The sequence below is a fragment of the Mastigoproctus giganteus genome, chromosome 1 (genome assembly GCF_048544385.1).
Source record: "Mastigoproctus giganteus isolate SK-2022 chromosome 1, ASM4854438v1, whole genome shotgun sequence".
Lineage (NCBI taxonomy): Eukaryota > Metazoa > Arthropoda > Arachnida > Uropygi > Thelyphonidae > Mastigoproctus > Mastigoproctus giganteus.
Genome location: NC_143575.1, coordinates 41,492,139 through 41,510,149, shown reverse-complemented (window position 1 = coordinate 41,510,149; position 18,011 = coordinate 41,492,139). Strand labels below are relative to the sequence as shown.

The 18,011-nt window shown below is 32.6% G+C and overlaps 1 protein-coding gene across 1 annotated transcript in view; it reads right to left on the bottom strand.

Annotated features, from left to right (window-relative positions):
* Positions 1 to 18,011, bottom strand: part of PAN3 (Poly(A) specific ribonuclease subunit PAN3) — a 181,464-nt gene that overhangs the window by 25,454 nt on the left and 137,999 nt on the right. The window contains exons 12-13 of the mRNA XM_090372386.1: positions 15,839 to 15,926; positions 10,568 to 10,707 (exon numbers count right to left, since the gene is read on the bottom strand). Coding sequence (XP_090228512.1) covers positions 10,568 to 10,707; positions 15,839 to 15,926 — 228 coding nt within the window. The remainder of the gene's footprint in view (positions 1 to 10,567; positions 10,708 to 15,838; positions 15,927 to 18,011) is intronic.

The following is an 18,011-nucleotide window of genomic DNA, read 5'->3' as shown; positions in this document are numbered from 1 at the left end:
TATAAGTAATAAGACTTGTCTGAACCTAATTACTGTAGTGGTAATTTCTCCCCTACTACACTTCAACTAAAGATGCAATAAAAAATATAGCAATGAAATATTAATTTCAAGTGGGACACTCACAGTAACTATCTATCTCTAAGAGGGTGAACCAACTACAGAGTAAATTTTTGTAAATAATGCACATGCAACACCTTACATGTTGTTACAGGCCATGATTAGTGTAATGAAGTTTGCTTGCCTGGTTCATAATCTGTAAAACAAGTCACATGACCTAATCCAGAATGCAACCAGCCTTACTGCATTCATATCCATAGGAAAGTGATTCCCAAAGATGCAGGTTTTCATAATTTCCAGAAAAGTGTTAACTGTGTAACTGGAGGGGGGGGACAAAAAAAGCAATGCTTTTTTACTTGTAATGGCATAGAAAAGTGTACTTTTACTCTTTTTTTTAAAACTTTCATTGCAACTGTTAGTTATTTTACATAGTTCTGCATTGCTCAATTTTAAAGGGAATTTTAGAAAGCAGAAAGTGCTCCTTAAACTCTGCTTAGGGTTAAATGCACTATCAATTTGTTTAAAGAAACATACAATTGTCTTTTTGAAAAGTATACTGATATTGCACATACCAATAAAAATAAAATATCACAAAAGCAATTTGTTATTTTTAATTACAATCTTTTTTTTAATTTGTTAGCTTAACTGCAGTCCATTTTAAGAAAACTGTAATGCAGCAAATAATGCTTAATTTTTTTTTTTTTTTTTTTTTTATTACTACTGCACCTGCTAGGTAGGATGTGGCAATTCAAGTTTGAAAGAGGATTTCCAGTGCTTTCAAAAAAAAACTATTTGTAACTGTGCAAGATTTTTTTATTTTTTTTTTATTAAAATGAACATGCACTAGAGAGCATCCAATTACAGTGCAGGTGTAGCAGAAAGAAATTATAAAAATAATAAAAACAGTAATGAAAATAATATTAATAAATTAGGAACTTACAAAAAACAATAGTATTAATTTAAATCTATCTGTACAAGAAAGCATTTTTATTCACATTTCACATCAAGGTACTAAAACAAGCTTAATGCTGAATAGGGCTTCAGACTTTTATCTTTCATTTAATGCATCAAGCCTCAAAGTGTTGCAAAAACCAAAGCATGTTTATCTATTTCATTAAAATTCTGCTGCAGTAAGTATCTAAATCACATAAAAAGATACCTAACAATGAAGACACCATATTACATCTCGTGGCAAATATAACTGTCTCAAATTAACTTTCATTCTGATTTAAAAAAAGAAAATGTTAGTTTTAATAATGCTTAAATTTCTTAGAACATGTTTTTACCGATTAAGGATTATGCAACTTAATATTACAAAGAACGAGTTATGCTTAACCAAATGGACAGTGAATTGTGAATTTACAATTTTGTTATACTTGACCATACACACTCAGTGTTTAAATCTTGTAGAGTTCTAGGATACGATGAGTCTAAAAATCAGTATCAACCTGTGCCCTCTGGACCCTGATGTTTCTCTAAAAATTCAGAGCAGCAAAACTGCAATTTTCAGCTATTAACTACTGCTACCCTTCTACAAAAAATTTCCCCATTTTAAAATTGATTTGACCATTAATAGTAAAAAGCACCATTAATGTGTTTATATAAAAAGAAGTTAATCATATTTAAGACTTGTAAAAAGGAAAATCAATTTGTAAGGAACTTGTTCACCTTAAATTTTGTGCTTCTCAGGCTATAGTTTTAATACTCACATAAGGAAAAACTTTGCAATATAATTATTTCAGAAAGGAGTGAAAATTTTTGCCTTTTTTTTTTTAAGAGGCATTCCAACAGCAACAAAGTTGGGGACCCAATGACTTATTACAATTAGCTGCATAGGAAATATGTTTTCACAAAAATAGAAGTTGTGTGTAAACAAGGCTGCTATTCTTGGGAAAATGTATCCTTTCATGTAGGATTTCTTTCCTTTAATCATCCACTTATTCCATTCATTATAAATATGATTCTTAACTGGTTTATTAATGCAAACATCTACTGCTTTAACTAATGATGTCCAACCTCTTGGTTTAACTGCAATATCAGCATTGCTAATGTTTCAGCACTTCTTTACATTGTTAAGTGAAACATGATTCCTTCATCTTTGTCCATCCAACCTTTTTTGCAAATATGAAAAAAATTCCTGCTGGAAACTATTTTCAGTATCCCTTTTCTTCAGAAAATAATCAGCTCTAATTTTTTTTCTGTCAGCTGTGCAGGCAAGTACCACAGAGAATCTTGTTTTTCAAGTGTTATTTTTACAAGAGGGTTGTTTTGGAGCCTTTAAACTCAGCAGTGTGGTTGTAGGCATATTAAAATTAGTGGATGTATTATCAATGTTGGCAATCTTTGATATGGCTATCCATATATCTTTTTGATTTTTTATGATTAACTTCTTAAAAATTATTTTATCAGATTTTATTAACAAGATCGTTTGGTAGTTTGAGTAACTTTGGTCTTCCCTCTCTCTCTCAAAATTAGAAATTTTATTAACATAACACACCTATGCGAACTGGTTGCTAACTTGAAATTTTTGCTTTTTACCCACTTTAATGACACATTTCTAATAGTGATGTTACAGATTTCCTTATTTCCAATCACCCATTTTGATGCATGGCTCTCAAACTTAGATCAATGACTCACATCCATTCTCATGGCACCTCCTTAGGCATCTCCTTATATAATGTAGGATTTCTTTTTATTCCATTCTCATGCCAACTTTTCACTAAAGTACTCTAAATTCTCTTGCAGTAGCACATCATTTGATTTTTTGGCAAATTTTCACAGTAGGAGCCACGATGATGATGGTGGTGGTATTAAGAACTAAGAATCCCGTAACAATAATACCAAAATGCACTTTCAAATTTTCTGGTTTAATGTGAGCATACAACTACCCTATATTTACAATTGAGGCAATATTAAACATCAGCAATAATGTTTATTAAAAGTAAACTTAAGATTGTTAATCTCTTATGATAAATGCACTTCCATATTTAGGCCCAATTTACAGAGAACCTATTTTGCAGTGCATTGGGCTCATAATCAAAACTTTCTATGTGCACAAACAGCATCAATAAGAATGATGTCATGTGTTCACCTTCACCTGCATCTTGGTTTCATGACTTTACATAAGGAAGTACTATATAATACCGGTGTAAATACACCATAGTTTACCCATAAATTTAAATACCCGAGTGGTGTAAAGGCATCGTTTGATTTTATCTCATATTGTGGCTATCTTCACAATGAGATACCAGGTATTGCACTACTTCAAATAAATAATGCTTCTCTAGTAGAGAAGACTACTGTTATTTATTCTTAGTGGGCACCACCACCCAAGACAGTACGGTTTCGGAGCTTGTTGGCTCACTCATTGGTGGGTGGGCAGGTACCCTGATAATTTAAACATGCCATCGCAGTTGTGAAGTTAATTCCACAATATGAGAGATGCCAAATGGTAAAGATGATAATATTTTGAAGACTAAATGTACAAGGCATAATGTATTATGGGTTGAAATTAACTATATAATATCGGTGTAAATACACCATAGTTTACCCATAAATTTAACTAGTAGTGTAAAGGTATTGTTTGATTTTATCTCATATTGTGGCTACCTCTTCACAATGAGATACCAGGTATTGCATTACTTCGAATAAATAACGCTTCTCTAATAGAGGAGACTACCGTTATTTATTCTCAGTGGGCACCACCACCCAGATGGCCCGTTTCGGAGCTTATTGCCTCGCTCATCGGTGGGTAAATACACTATGATGTATTTACATTGATATTATATACAGCAAGCCCTCATTATAACGCGGTTTGCTTTACGCTGATTCGCTATAATGCTGTACTTATATTATAACTCACATCTGACTATAAGGCTCTTTTACAGATTGCATTTTTGGCATATTTAACGAAATCGTTTCATTTGATGGAGTCGATAGCTTGAAAATGAATAGCAAAACAGCATTAAAATGTTTCCCACGCTCAGTGAAATTTTATCGCACGCTAATTTAATTGCAGTACAGTCACTTGTTATGTAGTTCCAAGATCAACATTTTAAAAAATTATCAAGTACAGGCATACCTTGGTTAACGTTACCTCTGATAACGAAGCTTCGATATAACGAAGTCCGCAATTTCAAGCCCCATTTAACATAAAAAATATTCCAGTTTAATCACCTGAAATCTAAACAAACTGAAGAAATTACGGAAACCTTTGGGGCTTCTCGTGGTTGGTTCGAGAAATTTAAAAAACGGGCCAGGATTCATAGTGTAAAATTAACAGGAGAAGTTTCCAGAAAAACTAAAGGAAATAATTGAACGTGAAAAATTTCCACCAAATTTGGTGTTCAATGTTGACGAAAGCGGTTTGTTCTGGAAACGGCTACCAACAAAAAGCTTCATTTCTATTGAAGAAAAATCAGCTGCTGGGTTCAAAGCAGCCAAAGACCGTTTAACGTTACTCTTTGGATCAAATGCCTCTGGTGATTATAAATCAAAATTGTTATTAGTTTACCATTCAGAAAATCCGAGGGCGTTAAAAGGTAACATAAAAATGAATTTACCTGTAATATGGAAAGCAAATAGAAAAGCGTGGGTTACCAAGGAGTTATTTACTGATTGGTTTGTTAACCACTTTTGTCCTGAAGTAAAACGGTATTGTCAAAAAACAACTTTGAAGAAAAAGCTCTTTTGTTGTTAGACAATGCTCCGGGACATCCTACTGATCTTAACACGTTGGACACATGCATTCCTGTCAAAGTTGTGTTTCTTCCAGCAAACACAACTTCCCTGATTCAACCATTGGATCAGGGAGTAATAGCATCATTTAAAGTTTATTATCTGCGTCGAACATTAAGCAGTTTAACTGAACTAGAGGATAAAGAGGAAATGACAGTTAAAACTTTTTGGAAAAACTACACCATTAAAAACGCAATTGAAAACATTGATAGTTCTTGGAAAGAAGTCACTAAGAAATGCTTACATGGAGTTTGGAGCAAAATATGGCCAGAAGTTGTACTAGAAGAAGAAAATAACATCCAAGAAATTAGAAATGAAGTTATCCAGATGGCTCAATCAATAGGTTTCGAAAATGTCGATGAAGAGGATGTTAGAAATTTATTGAATGCAGAAGATGATGGTTTTTCAGTGGAAGATTTAGAAAACCTTGTTAGCAACGAAGACAAAGATAATGAAGACGAAGTTAAAGAAGTTCCTGCTAAAAAAAGTGTTAACAACCAAAGATTTAAAAAGGTGCTTAAATGACATTGAAAACGTTTTAAATTTTTTTTAGTGAAAATGATCCTGATTTAGGAAGAAGTTTTATTGTTAAGCGATCAGTGTTAAATGCAATAACTCCATATAGGCAATTGTTAAATGAAAGAGAAAAAAAGCATAAGCAATCAACTTTAGACTCATATTTTAAAATGTGATTTCACTTTGTATGTAAGTTGACTGTTTATTTAATAAAATTTTTCTTTGTTCGAAAAAAAAGCTTTTCATTTTCTTTACGTAGGAACGTATCCCTATTCTGGCCATAGTATTTTTACCTCTGAAAACGAAGTTTCGCTTAACGAAGTAATTTCGTGGAACGCATCCTATTCGTTATTCGAGGTATGCCTGTATATTGCTTGTAATATTTGCGTTATATGCATTTATCCGAAGTCTAGTCATCACTCAGTACAGTATTAGACATCATGCATAACGGACGGTTTACTTGAACATTGTATCGTAATTAATGCAACCAACGCAGTTACATTTTAGAAGAGTTAATAGTGGCCGATAAGAATGAAAAAGCAACGTCTGAGCACAGTACGAAGACTATAAATGTAAGAAAAAGACTGAATTCGAAAATTAAATTAGACGTTTTGAAGCGAATCGATTCCCGACAAGCAGATGTGTGCCATAATTTAGGACTTGCAAGTTTAACTGTAAGAACAATTATAAAAAAATAAAGAATTAATTTTAGCAGTGGGAAAGATAGCTGTTCCACTGCAAGCAACTAGGGCTAGGCCGGCTATTAGGATTGAAATGGAAAAGACTAATTTTATTGAAGATAATGTCCAATGCAGAATTCAGTTAAGTTAAATATTATATAAAAAAAAAGAGAGAGAGAGAGAGAGAGAGAGAGAGAGAGAGAGAGAGATTAGCCAATATGATGATCTGAAGAAAACTCACCTAAAAAAAAAAAAAATGTGGAACCATTTAAAACTGGTAAGGGCTGGTTGAATAGATTTAAAATCTAGGGAGAAGCCGCAAGTACAGATCAAGGTGCCGAAACTTTCAAAAAAGAACTTGTTAAAATAATTGAAGAGGTGGTATTGTGTGTTATACTTCTCAACAAGTTTATAACATAGATGACGCAGGACTTTTGTGGAACCGAATGCCTAAAAGAAGTTTCATATTGAAAGAAGCAAAAAACATGCCAGGTTTCAAAGAAGTGAAGAATCGGGCGACTTTATTGTTGGTTGGTAATGCTGCGGGGGATTTAAAATTAATACCCCTTTTAGTTTATTTAGAAGAGGGCCAAAGTTCAGCCCAAAATCGACACATTTTTCATGATTAAATTCATGATTTTAATTGGAATTTTAAGTTTAATTTTGATATGTAAATAGTTACCACATAATTATATACGTATGTAATGCAGAATATTTTATATGTACAAATATTTGAATACTAAATATTCTGACCGACATTTGTGCATCTTTTCACTACCGTTTATTATTGATTAGGAAATATCCTATGGCACCGACCGCAACTTACAAATACATATGTTACCTTATGGGAATGCGGAGCTCGCTTAGCGCGGATTCACTTAGCGCTCTGTTTTTACGGTACGAATTATCAGCATTAAGCGGGGGTCACCTGTAGTTAATTTCAACTCATAATACGTTATGCCGTGTACATTAGTCTTCAAAATAAGGATGCACGTACCACTTTCTTTACAATTTATTCTGCAGCATAACAAAATTCAATATAAAGTTTAAATAGAAAGAGCAGAATAACTGATAGCATGCAGTAGCTCTCAATGTAAGCTTTTTTACTGTAACACACCACTACACAATATGTTGAAGACGTCTGTTAAAAGGCAGCTGCCTTATATAAGATTAAGATAAGTTGTCAGGGCAAAAAATAGAAGTTGATCTATACATTAAAACAAATTGTAAATGTAAAAAGCATTCCATTTTTGTTTTAGTATATTCTTCTAGGTTTATCATTCATAATGTGTAACTTTTCATGCAAAATAATTTTTTACATATAAAGCTACTTGTTTCTTATCCTAAAATGAATATAACTCAAGGAGTTGGTATCAATAACAAGAATATTTAAATAGACAAATCAGCTGTCACAATGAAAAATTAATTGTCATAAGACTTCTTTTTAATGTGAAATATAAACATACATAAAACTAGGAATATTTCCACTGAAATAATTAAGTGCAAAACAAAATTATGAAAATCTAAGATAAAGATTAACACTAAGTGTTGTTACTGTGGGTAGCCCATTATGTGAACGTAAATGTTTCTGTATTCACTGAATGGCTTCAGTGAATACAGAAACAATTACCGGAAAAAATAAAAAAAGAATTTTTACAAAATAATATTCTATTTGTCCATCATGGTGGGCATGGAAATTCTAGCTTCATGTTTATTAATGACTATTCAAACCACCCTGAGACTTCAGATCTTGAAAGGGTCAACAGACAAAGTCATCCCTATGAGTGTATAATAATAACTGGCTCATGAGATGCTGCATGTCCCAAATGCAATTTCCTTGCCAGGTGTTTGGCAAGGAAATTGCATTAATAACTCATAAGTCATTCTATACTCTTCCCTCTTCCACCAAAATTCAAATTCTGTGTGTAAATGAATATTTTCTAAAAACAAATTGTACACTGTCAATAGCATCTTGATTCTATTCCTGGCATGAGGAATTCACCTGCATCTGTTGTTTCCATTCTGAATATCAAATCATATTGAAGAACTTTGTAGTTATATTTTGAAATTTACACTATATTCATTAAAAGTGTTTTAAAAATATGACTATATATAAGTTGGGTAATAAATAAGAAACATGCACAATAACTAGTAGCAGCCCAAATGAGATTTTTAAGACCATTATCAGGCTTTACAAGACTATATCATCAAATAAATTTAGATACTCATGAGAAATTAAAAGTAGGTAACATAGTAAAGGACATAAAATGGTATCAAAAAGAATAATATTAGCCTTTAACTACAAACCTACAGGCAAGAGAGAGATGTGGGTCAACCAAGACAAGATGGCGAGATCAAGGCCACCTCCAAGAGCTACAACGAAACTGGTCTTAAAAGACCTAAGCCAGATCAAGTTCATGATGATGTGTTATAAAAATATCGTTATTTGCTTTAATTTAATGTTGATGTTAACTTTAATTAAACAGTAAATGCTAATTTTCTTTGTGATGTCTGCAATATAAAAAATTAAATTTAGGAAGTTGATAAATCTTGCAATGCGATTTTTGAAATCAACCATAACTGAAATGGTTCACTGCTAACTCATGTCCATAAGATATCCCTATAGCCGAAAGTTACATGAACTAAGATCAGGTGAGCGAGATGGCCAGGTGTTTGGAAAACTGTGTGAAATGATGTTGTTGTTGTACGTGCATCAGGGACTTGGACTATATTATGCTATTGTGTATTTTATCTGAACAAGTGTGAGTTTATAGGTCAATTTACAATTTGTGTAAGATAAAAAACCAAAAATAACTCAGAAGGGAAAACCTAATCCCTCCACCTGATCAGCTAGCTACAGCCTTGGTTGAAGAGGACTTTAGAAATTCTTCTAGTTATAGATGGAAATCAAACCCATTCTTTTCCAAATGAGCGACAAGTAACAAAATTACCATACTGTCAGAGACGATGTGGAATGATCAATTACTGGAACTGCAAAACATCATGGTGCAATCATGTCAGTGACTGAGCAGTATGGAATGGATGTTTGTAGCAAATAAGTAAGAAATTTGCATCAAAATGGTTGTAGGCATATATCCTTATTTTTGAAATACAGGAATAACATGGTCAGTCAGCAAATGCCAATAACAGGCAAAGATTACAGAATTATGACTTTGTACCTGAAAAAGAAAAGCCAAATGATGACATTATCCATTAATCCTTTCTATACATTCAAAAATTATGGTTGTTATTTAGTTGAAAATGCACATTCAATCCCAGATTAGTCCAAGGCCATGTTTAATTCATTTTTATCTTACACAACTATGAAAGGCCAAACACTATTATGTCTTTATATTTCTCAGTTGACCAACTGATATTAGTTGTTCCAAAGTTGAACAGATATTCACTGCACTAGTTTGTAGCATTTCCAATGCTGACTACAAAATGGTGTATTTTTGTGAAACTACTATAGCATTAGCAAATGAAAACTAATATCTGACTAGAACTTTAGCCATAGTAATAGTGATTCATTCAAACCTGGTGGCTATCCTTTGTCACTGACTGTAAACAACACACCTGATTCCTAAAACTTCCTTATCATTTTGAACAACCCATTTGGCAAAAGAGGAAACCTCATTCCTTTTGGGCAACAATATTTATGAAGTACGATGGTAGTGCTGCTGTCCTGATGAAACAATTTTACCAGCAATGCATGAATCCACTCTAAGTCTCATGTTGATTTTACCTAGCTACATATTCAAAACCTTATTTTGCAGTTCCCCTCCCTCAATGTATTCACATCACAAATTGCGTAGTTCATTCACTAACATGATAGCACAATAAATGCAATTTTCATCTCAGAATCACTTTTGAGAACTATTTTTTTTTTCATGCCCTTTATTTCTGCAGAGTTGGAAAATCATTCAACTAAAATTTCAGTTCTTTCCAATCATCTGTTCAAAGCAGTGCACTTTAATTATAACCAATATAAGAGATAACCATCCCTTTAGCGTGTCCAATGATTTTAAGAGCTTCTGTTAGGTTGCATGTTAGAACACATAACCGAACCAAGATTCTGTTAATTTTAAGGGGACACATTTTTAAAAAATTAAAAGTTACATGATAAACACTTTAAATTTCAACCACCCCCACCTCTCTCTCTCTCTCTCAAGAGTCAAAAATTAATAATTTGAACCCACAGAATTAGGTTTCTGAGATCTGCAGAATAATTCCTTGCCACTAGATCCATAGATGTTTGAAGATTTTGTCTCTGAAGTGCAGCTAAGGAATTGCATGCCAAAGAAAGAACTACTTTTCCAAATGATACCAAGTCTGCCAAAGCAGTGCACTTTAATTATAACCAATATAAGAGATAACCATCCCTTTAGCGTGTCCAATGATTTTAAGAGCTTCTGTTAGGTTGCATGTTAGAACACATAACCGAACCAAGATTCTGTTAATTTTAAGGGGACACATTTTTAAAAAATTAAAAGTTACATGATAAACACTTTAAATTTCAACCACCCCCACCTCTCTCTCTCTCTCTCAAGAGTCAAAAATTAATAATTTGAACCCACAGAATTAGGTTTCTGAGATCTGCAGAATAATTCCTTGCCACTAGATCCATAGATGTTTGAAGATTTTGTCTCTGAAGTGCAGCTAAGGAATTGCATGCCAAAGAAAGAACTACTTTTCCAAATGATACCAAGTCTTCTTGCTAACACAAAAAAAGAAAAAAAAAAAAAAAAAACTTTCTATTAATAATAAAAACAGGTATCAAATGCTATGACACACATAAAGAGAAATATAAATACTGCAAATCCAGTTCCTCAATTTTAAGAAAACAGAATGAAAATTACTTTGTCTCATATAATCAAATTAAAGTTTCTGTACTTTACTTCAAACTATCATATAAAATTACTGCAACTGTGACTTTAAGAATTAGATGAATACTTAATATTTTGCTATTTTATTAATATTTCTATTAGATACTACAGATCAATCCCACAGATCCATAGATCCCTCTAGTATTCTGTCTTTGTTCTTTATTATTGTGTTGACACTGAGAAATCTAAATTCCGTGTAATAATTGTTAATGTTTGACCATTTTCATAAATCCTTATTATTTTAATTTTCTGATCTAAATCAATCGCTTTCCTTTTCTTGATAGACTATTATCACCTCACACAAGCTCTCATTTTACTAAAGCATATTTCTGGAGGTCAACAAAAAACAATAAAACAATTTGCACTTTCCGTTTTATTGGGTGTTTCTGTTAGGGCAATCTATTATAAATGGGTAGTAAACTCGATATTATTGCATTTGCAATAATACCAATAGCTGGAATAATACCAATAATACCAATAGCTGGAATAATACCAATAATACCAATAGCATAAAAACCCACAATTCTGTGGGTTTTTATGTTATTATGGTGAAATGTGGGTCCCCTTCACTGAAATCTTCAGTCATGTAAAAAACAAATTTTTAACTCTTCTATTCATTACTATTTTTTAAGCTTCATAAACTTGTTACTCCGTATCTGACTTGTGCAATTTGTGGTTGCCATGTTCATCATTATTCATTGCTTATTTATTATTATTTTTTTTTTTACTGTTTTAAATTTTACAATTAAAAAAAAAAAAATTACATAAGTGTGAATTTATGTAACTCGGGCTTACGTAAGTTGGGGACTTACCATACCATACAATGGAAATCAGCCAATACGTCTAACTCCACTAATCACCAACTGGAAATCAATTCAGCAATAGTAGCTAATTCTTCTAGTACAATTAGCTTCTAGTTATAAACTGACCACCTTCAAAACACTTGCAATAGAATGGTTTAAGCAAAACACAGTTTGAAATTCTCAATGCCAAACTCCCCACAAACATGTTTTTACCAGTACGGAACTTGGAAAATGTAAAATTTCCATGCATGATCAAGTTGCATTATGGAAACTAGAAATACATATATAGGAAACTTTCTTATTCCTTCTCCATAATGAACCAACTGATGATGATATGAAAGACTTCCATTCATGCTCCTGGTTCACCTGTTTTTACAGAGGAATTACTTATATGATGTGCACTGAGCAAAGTGCGCATTCCATGCAATTTAATTTTAACCAGTTTAACATCCACACTTTCTTTTAATTTCAATGATTGATTTATAAGCAGTTATGGAGATAAGAAGTTCCAATAATTTAAGTTCCCATTCGTTTAATGTCATTCATTCTTGGAACTAAAGGTCACTCTTAATATTAATAGTCTATAGGAACTATTTATTTGTGGTGCAAGAGAGCATTCAACGTTACGGACAGTCTGAGCATGTCAAATATACATGATCCCAGGTTTTGGTTTGCTTTAACCAGAAGTCTGTGTCTGCAAAGCAATGTCTTAGTGGATTTTCATTCATGCTTAACTTACTATTTTAATGACATTTTAAGTTTCCTTCAAAATTCTTTGCTGCTAAAAAAAAAAAAAAAAAAAAGTGGGAAGATATCAATACATGTAGCTAACCTACGCATATGCATACTTTACTGTGAGCATAATTTATAAACATATTAATATCAATAATTACTCAGTATTCTGTAGGTCTGTATTTAAGAAACAACATGTTTGAAAAACAACAGCAGCTTGACTTAAATACATAAAAAATAGCTAAGAATGTAAATAAAAGTAGAAGTTTTCATATATTTTATAAAAAGTTGTAAAAGCTGCCAGGTATGAAGAAATCTTAAATCAAACGATTTTATTCAGGTGAGAAAATGTCAATTATGATGGTAAACAGACATCCAAATAAGCATTATAATGCACAAGTTCAAGTTTTTAGTAACATCTAACAACTACACCACTTTTTACCACAAAGTGACATCCAAGAGCAGAACTAATGACAGCATATAAAAGCTGTTTAACTTATATTACACCAGTGAAAAACAGTAAGCTTATACCTGTGGTCTGTTAAAGTGTTTGAAAAAACGATACAGCCCACCTCAGTTCATCACTGCTTCAATGGGTGACCACAGCATCTTCATACTGATATTCCTAGGAGGTCTACACTGTCTAATCTATTACTGACCAGCTGAGCAATCCAAAAAACCCTAAACTCTAAGAAACAACTTGAAATCTTATTCCTGGATATACAAGCAGCTTCCGTCACACTCAGTACAACAGAGCTAATTAAAATTTTGAAGCATTATTTCAGAATCGAAGGTAACCTTCTTGCTATCCTCAATCAACTTCTTATCAACAGACAGATTTTTATTAAATATGACCACAGACTGGAGAGGACCACCATGACCCCCTGTCAACATCCCACAAGGGGAGTTCTTTCATCATGGTTTTTTTGCCACAGCATTAGAGCTCTTCCTTGCGAAGCACCCAAACTTCATTTCATACACAGATGATCTTAAGATGCTGGTCACATCCGATGATCCAGCAAAAGTTGATGCAGTCCCCTATGAAAATAGTACTGTTTGAATTCCAGGATTATCTAGGACATCTGGGGCTTAAACTGAACCCTCAAAAAACAGCTCAGATGACCATCACAAAAAGGAGGACTATGAATGAAATCATGCTCACAATCAATGGGACTGCCATTAAAAAAGTTCGCTCCCACACAGATTTGGGGTTGACGTGGGATGATGGCTTACTTTCAAAGGCCAGGCTAAAAACGCTTGTGACGCTCTGGGCAATCCAGCAAGAGTTAGTTGGTCTTAGGTATTGAGGGTTCCTTTTGGAATACATCCGAAGGAATTTAACACCTATACCACTCTACGGTACTATTTCGGTACTCTGGTCAGGAGCCTCCTCTACTCAACTAAAGAGATTTCTTGGGGCTGAATATTGTAACGTGAGATGGCTAAACAGAGAGATGGGCTACCCTTTCACTATCTCTAGGAGCTTGCTCCATGCAAACCTTAGTATGAAACACTGGGAAACCATCATCAAAGAAAGAAATTGGCACACCTTGGCACAACTTCTATGCTGCCAAATGGATTCGTTTAACATCTGTGATGTTTCTACAAACACTTGAACCTCAGAACGAATCCGGTGCAGTTCAACACCTTTTCCACGATCTTCCCTGCAAAACTGCAATACCTTAGATCAGTGTTTCCGGCTACGTTCACAGAATGTATAACTCCCAGGGAATTGATGCCTCATCCTACTGCAGCTTGAAGTGCTATAGACAAGACACCCTGAAAGAAGTCTATAAACATGAACAATAAATAATCATTATGTGGAAGGATTTCCCTGCCAAGGTTTTCCTGGATTCACCGTTATGTTCTTTCGGGGGTGCCCACTGATGTGAAAATAAAATGATGTTAATAATAATAATAATAAGATTACTCAAAAGGAGTTCAATTATTTAATGTACATTATTTTGAATGAATACAGGCAACCCCCAGATAACACAGTACTTCTACATCACAGTTTCGCTCTAACACTATTGATAAATTGCGCCTGCCCACCATGGTACTTATATAATACGGCTTCGCTCTAACACGGAGAATTGCGGAAAACCTCGCTCAATGCGATATTTTTGAGCTTTTGTGCAGGGAAAACCCTGCTATTATGTTACATGTAATTTTTCAACATTTCCATTCATTCTCTTTTGTGAATCCCTGCTGTTGACTCGCTAGTCATTACACCAAAAAAAAAAAAAAAAGGAAAGGAAAATCACCATATTTTATTTTGATGGGTAATTCCATGTTACATTCTGTGCTATTGAACTTGTGCTTGTTTGAGACAATAAAAAATTGAAGGTTTGAAAATTGAAAATTCAAATTGACTTTGAAGGTTTTTGTAAGGTTATTCTGGTGTTTATTTGATCGTTTATAAACTTTTCCAGGTGTGTATTACTAAACTTTGTTCTTAAGAACTGTATTGGAATAATTTCTTTGTTGTGAATTAAATTCCAGCCCCAAATTATGCCTAAGGAAAGCAAAAAAGCACCACTCAAAAGAAACTTCATTTCTCTAGAATCAAAGATATAAATTGAGGATCATCTTAAAAAAGGGGAAAGGTATCATACGTTGCAAAGAGTTTAAATTTAAATGAAGCAATCAATTCAGAAGATGATAGCGCAAATGAAAATTCTAAATTTACAAATTTTATACTAAAAAGCATACCGAAAGGCATAAACTTAGCCGAGCAATTAGAATCTTATTTTTTTAATGCAGATCCTTCAACTGAAAGGGACACAAAGTTCAAAAGGGAGCTTCAAACATGCTTAGCTCCATACCAAGAAATTTACAAAGATTTATCAAGCAAACAAATCCAGATTACTGATTTTTTAAAGAGAGAAGAAGATACATGAAATCTAGATGCTGCAGAAGAAAGTTTAGAAGGTGAAGATATTCTGCAACAGAGAAAATGTTCTCTTTTGATTGTGCTTAGCAGTGATGAAGAGAAAGAAAATTAAATGAATGAACATTATCTGACATATATGTATCACAGTTTGTAAGACATTTGCTCAGTTATTACTATTTTTAATAACAATTAAGTTTCTGATAGTTATAAAAAAAAAAAAAAAAGGTATTTTTGTTAACTTTTGGAACGTAACCCCCATTTTTGTACTGGTTCTTACTCCCATATAACACACTATACGTTCCTATGAAATCTCGCGTAGTTTTGCACTACATGAGATTTCATAGGAACCCAACTACTGTGTTATATAAAGGTCACTGGTATTTAACTCAATTATTATCTAGTCCAATTAAACAACAAAAATAATGGAAAAACATTTACTATGCTGTATTCTATTATCATACTAAACAGTAGCTATCATAACTAAATTATTATATTTTCTTATTACCGGATTTCATCATCTTTTGAAATACTGACCTGAAAATGAGGTACAAGAGCTTTTGGATTAGGGTGGGTAGCATCAAAAGTAAGAACATCTAAAATGCCACAGCAATTCAGCCGGAGACTGGAAAACATAAGAATAAAAAAATAAAAAAATCCAAATGCAACCTAGAAAATTCTGATATATTATTAAAAAAAAATTAATTTTTACAATTTTCTGTTGATAGTTTTTTTTTTTTTTTCAAACATATATTTTTCTACTTAATTTTCACACAGAAAACATCTAAATGATCCATGCAAATTTTTCATCTTGTTAGAATTCATCTAAGGGATAATCTGTGCTATTCAATTTCTAGACTTCAGATTTACACCACCGCAGTGTAGGATACTTATATTATACTCATTTACACGACTCAGGATACTATTTCTTGACAAATACAATCTGAAAGCATGGCAAAATGCATTATTCCACTATTCAGTTTAAAAAAACTAAATTATTCAGTAGATCTTATCGTGCAAATGATAGCAATTGAAATTTATTATAAGTGAATATGGAATGCCTAATTCCAATCATACAGTACATAATAATAATTATCCATTACAATTTCTCACTGTCTTTTTTTTCCAATGCTGCAAAAAATAAACCTTTTGCTTATGATACAAGACAGTGTGGTTCCTGGTGAGGCAAGTTATATTACTATTTGCAACTTAATAACTATACACAACTAAGAAAGATGTGACAATAATAAAGGTCAGAACTGTTTTGAATTAAATGTAAAATTATAGACCTTGACAAAAATAACTAGTAAATTCTTTCGAGTTTCAGAAGATACTTTCTCCTAGATTATATTCCTTTAATATATCATAAAAAAAAAAAACACCCAGAAGATAAATTTTTTGTTGCACAGTAAAAGAGGGGGAAAATATATTTTTTTCTATAATTATACATTTTTCAAATAAACCATATATACAGATAGGTCATAAAAATAACTTTCGAAATGCCAAAGGAATTTGGGAAAAGAAACTAAAGTAATTAATGAAAGAATACTTTGACAATTTTTTTTTTCAGTTGAACTTTTTTATATACAGATTAAGCAAGTCCATTTTTCTAATGGTCATAAGGATTTTCTAGTTCAAAAAAATCAGTTAACTAAATATCTTTGTCTATACAGTGTGCAATCAGCATGGTTATTTATCAAAAAACACTTGAATATTTGAAAAATGGGAGCTGTGTGAATTGCAGTTCAAAAATCTGAACAAATAATTTCACTAATGAGTAACCATTTATTAAGGAAAGTGCATGCGTGCGAATGCACGCATGTGCACGCACACACACACGTGCGCGCGCGCACGCAGGACGAATCTAAACTTCATGTGAAATCTACAGTGGATTCCTAACAATGAAAGGAAATGAAAAACAATGTTACAAAGTTTTATCACATCACTTCCCATATCAGAGGAGTTGCAAAGGCAATATTTTTAGTGGAATACAATAAACAACAAAACGTACAACCAAATCAATGTAAATTTTAAAATAAAATTTATTAAAAAAAAAATGAAATGCCTGTTGATTTACAGATGCTATTTCTCTGCATTTAGTCTGTAGGAAAAGGACAAGAGTCTCAGCAAACTTGCAGTGTGATAGTGCAATTGTCATTCACAATAAATGTTCAATGTGGCTACCAGTTACAAGTTGCACACTGACAAATTATATAATTAAAAAGAGTGCTCTATAGTGAAAACATTACAGGGTTTAAAGATTACTTGTTGCATTAATTCATTCAGGTTTTTTTAAATTTTATTATTCTTTTCCCCAAACAGGTTTAATTATGGTAACACACCAAATCATGCTATTCTTCCTAATCTGCTTAAATCTTTGCTAAAGCTTCCCGCAACAAGAGTTTTTTCTGACACCTATATCATCTTCCTATACACACTAAACGCAGGCAGCAGTAATCTGTGAATCAACAGGAATTTCAAGTTTTTTTTTTTTGTTTTTTTTTGTTTTAATAAACAAGTCAGGTCGCTTCGCTCCCCTCTTGACTTGTGTCACACAAACCTGAATTATACGTTTTTATATTTTAATTTTTTTAGTGGGGGAAACCCCCCCACACCCCCTTCTAATAATCAAAACACGTACAAAAATTATATTATTTTATTATCTAAAAACAAATTAATAACAAAACTATCATTTATATATTTGATTATA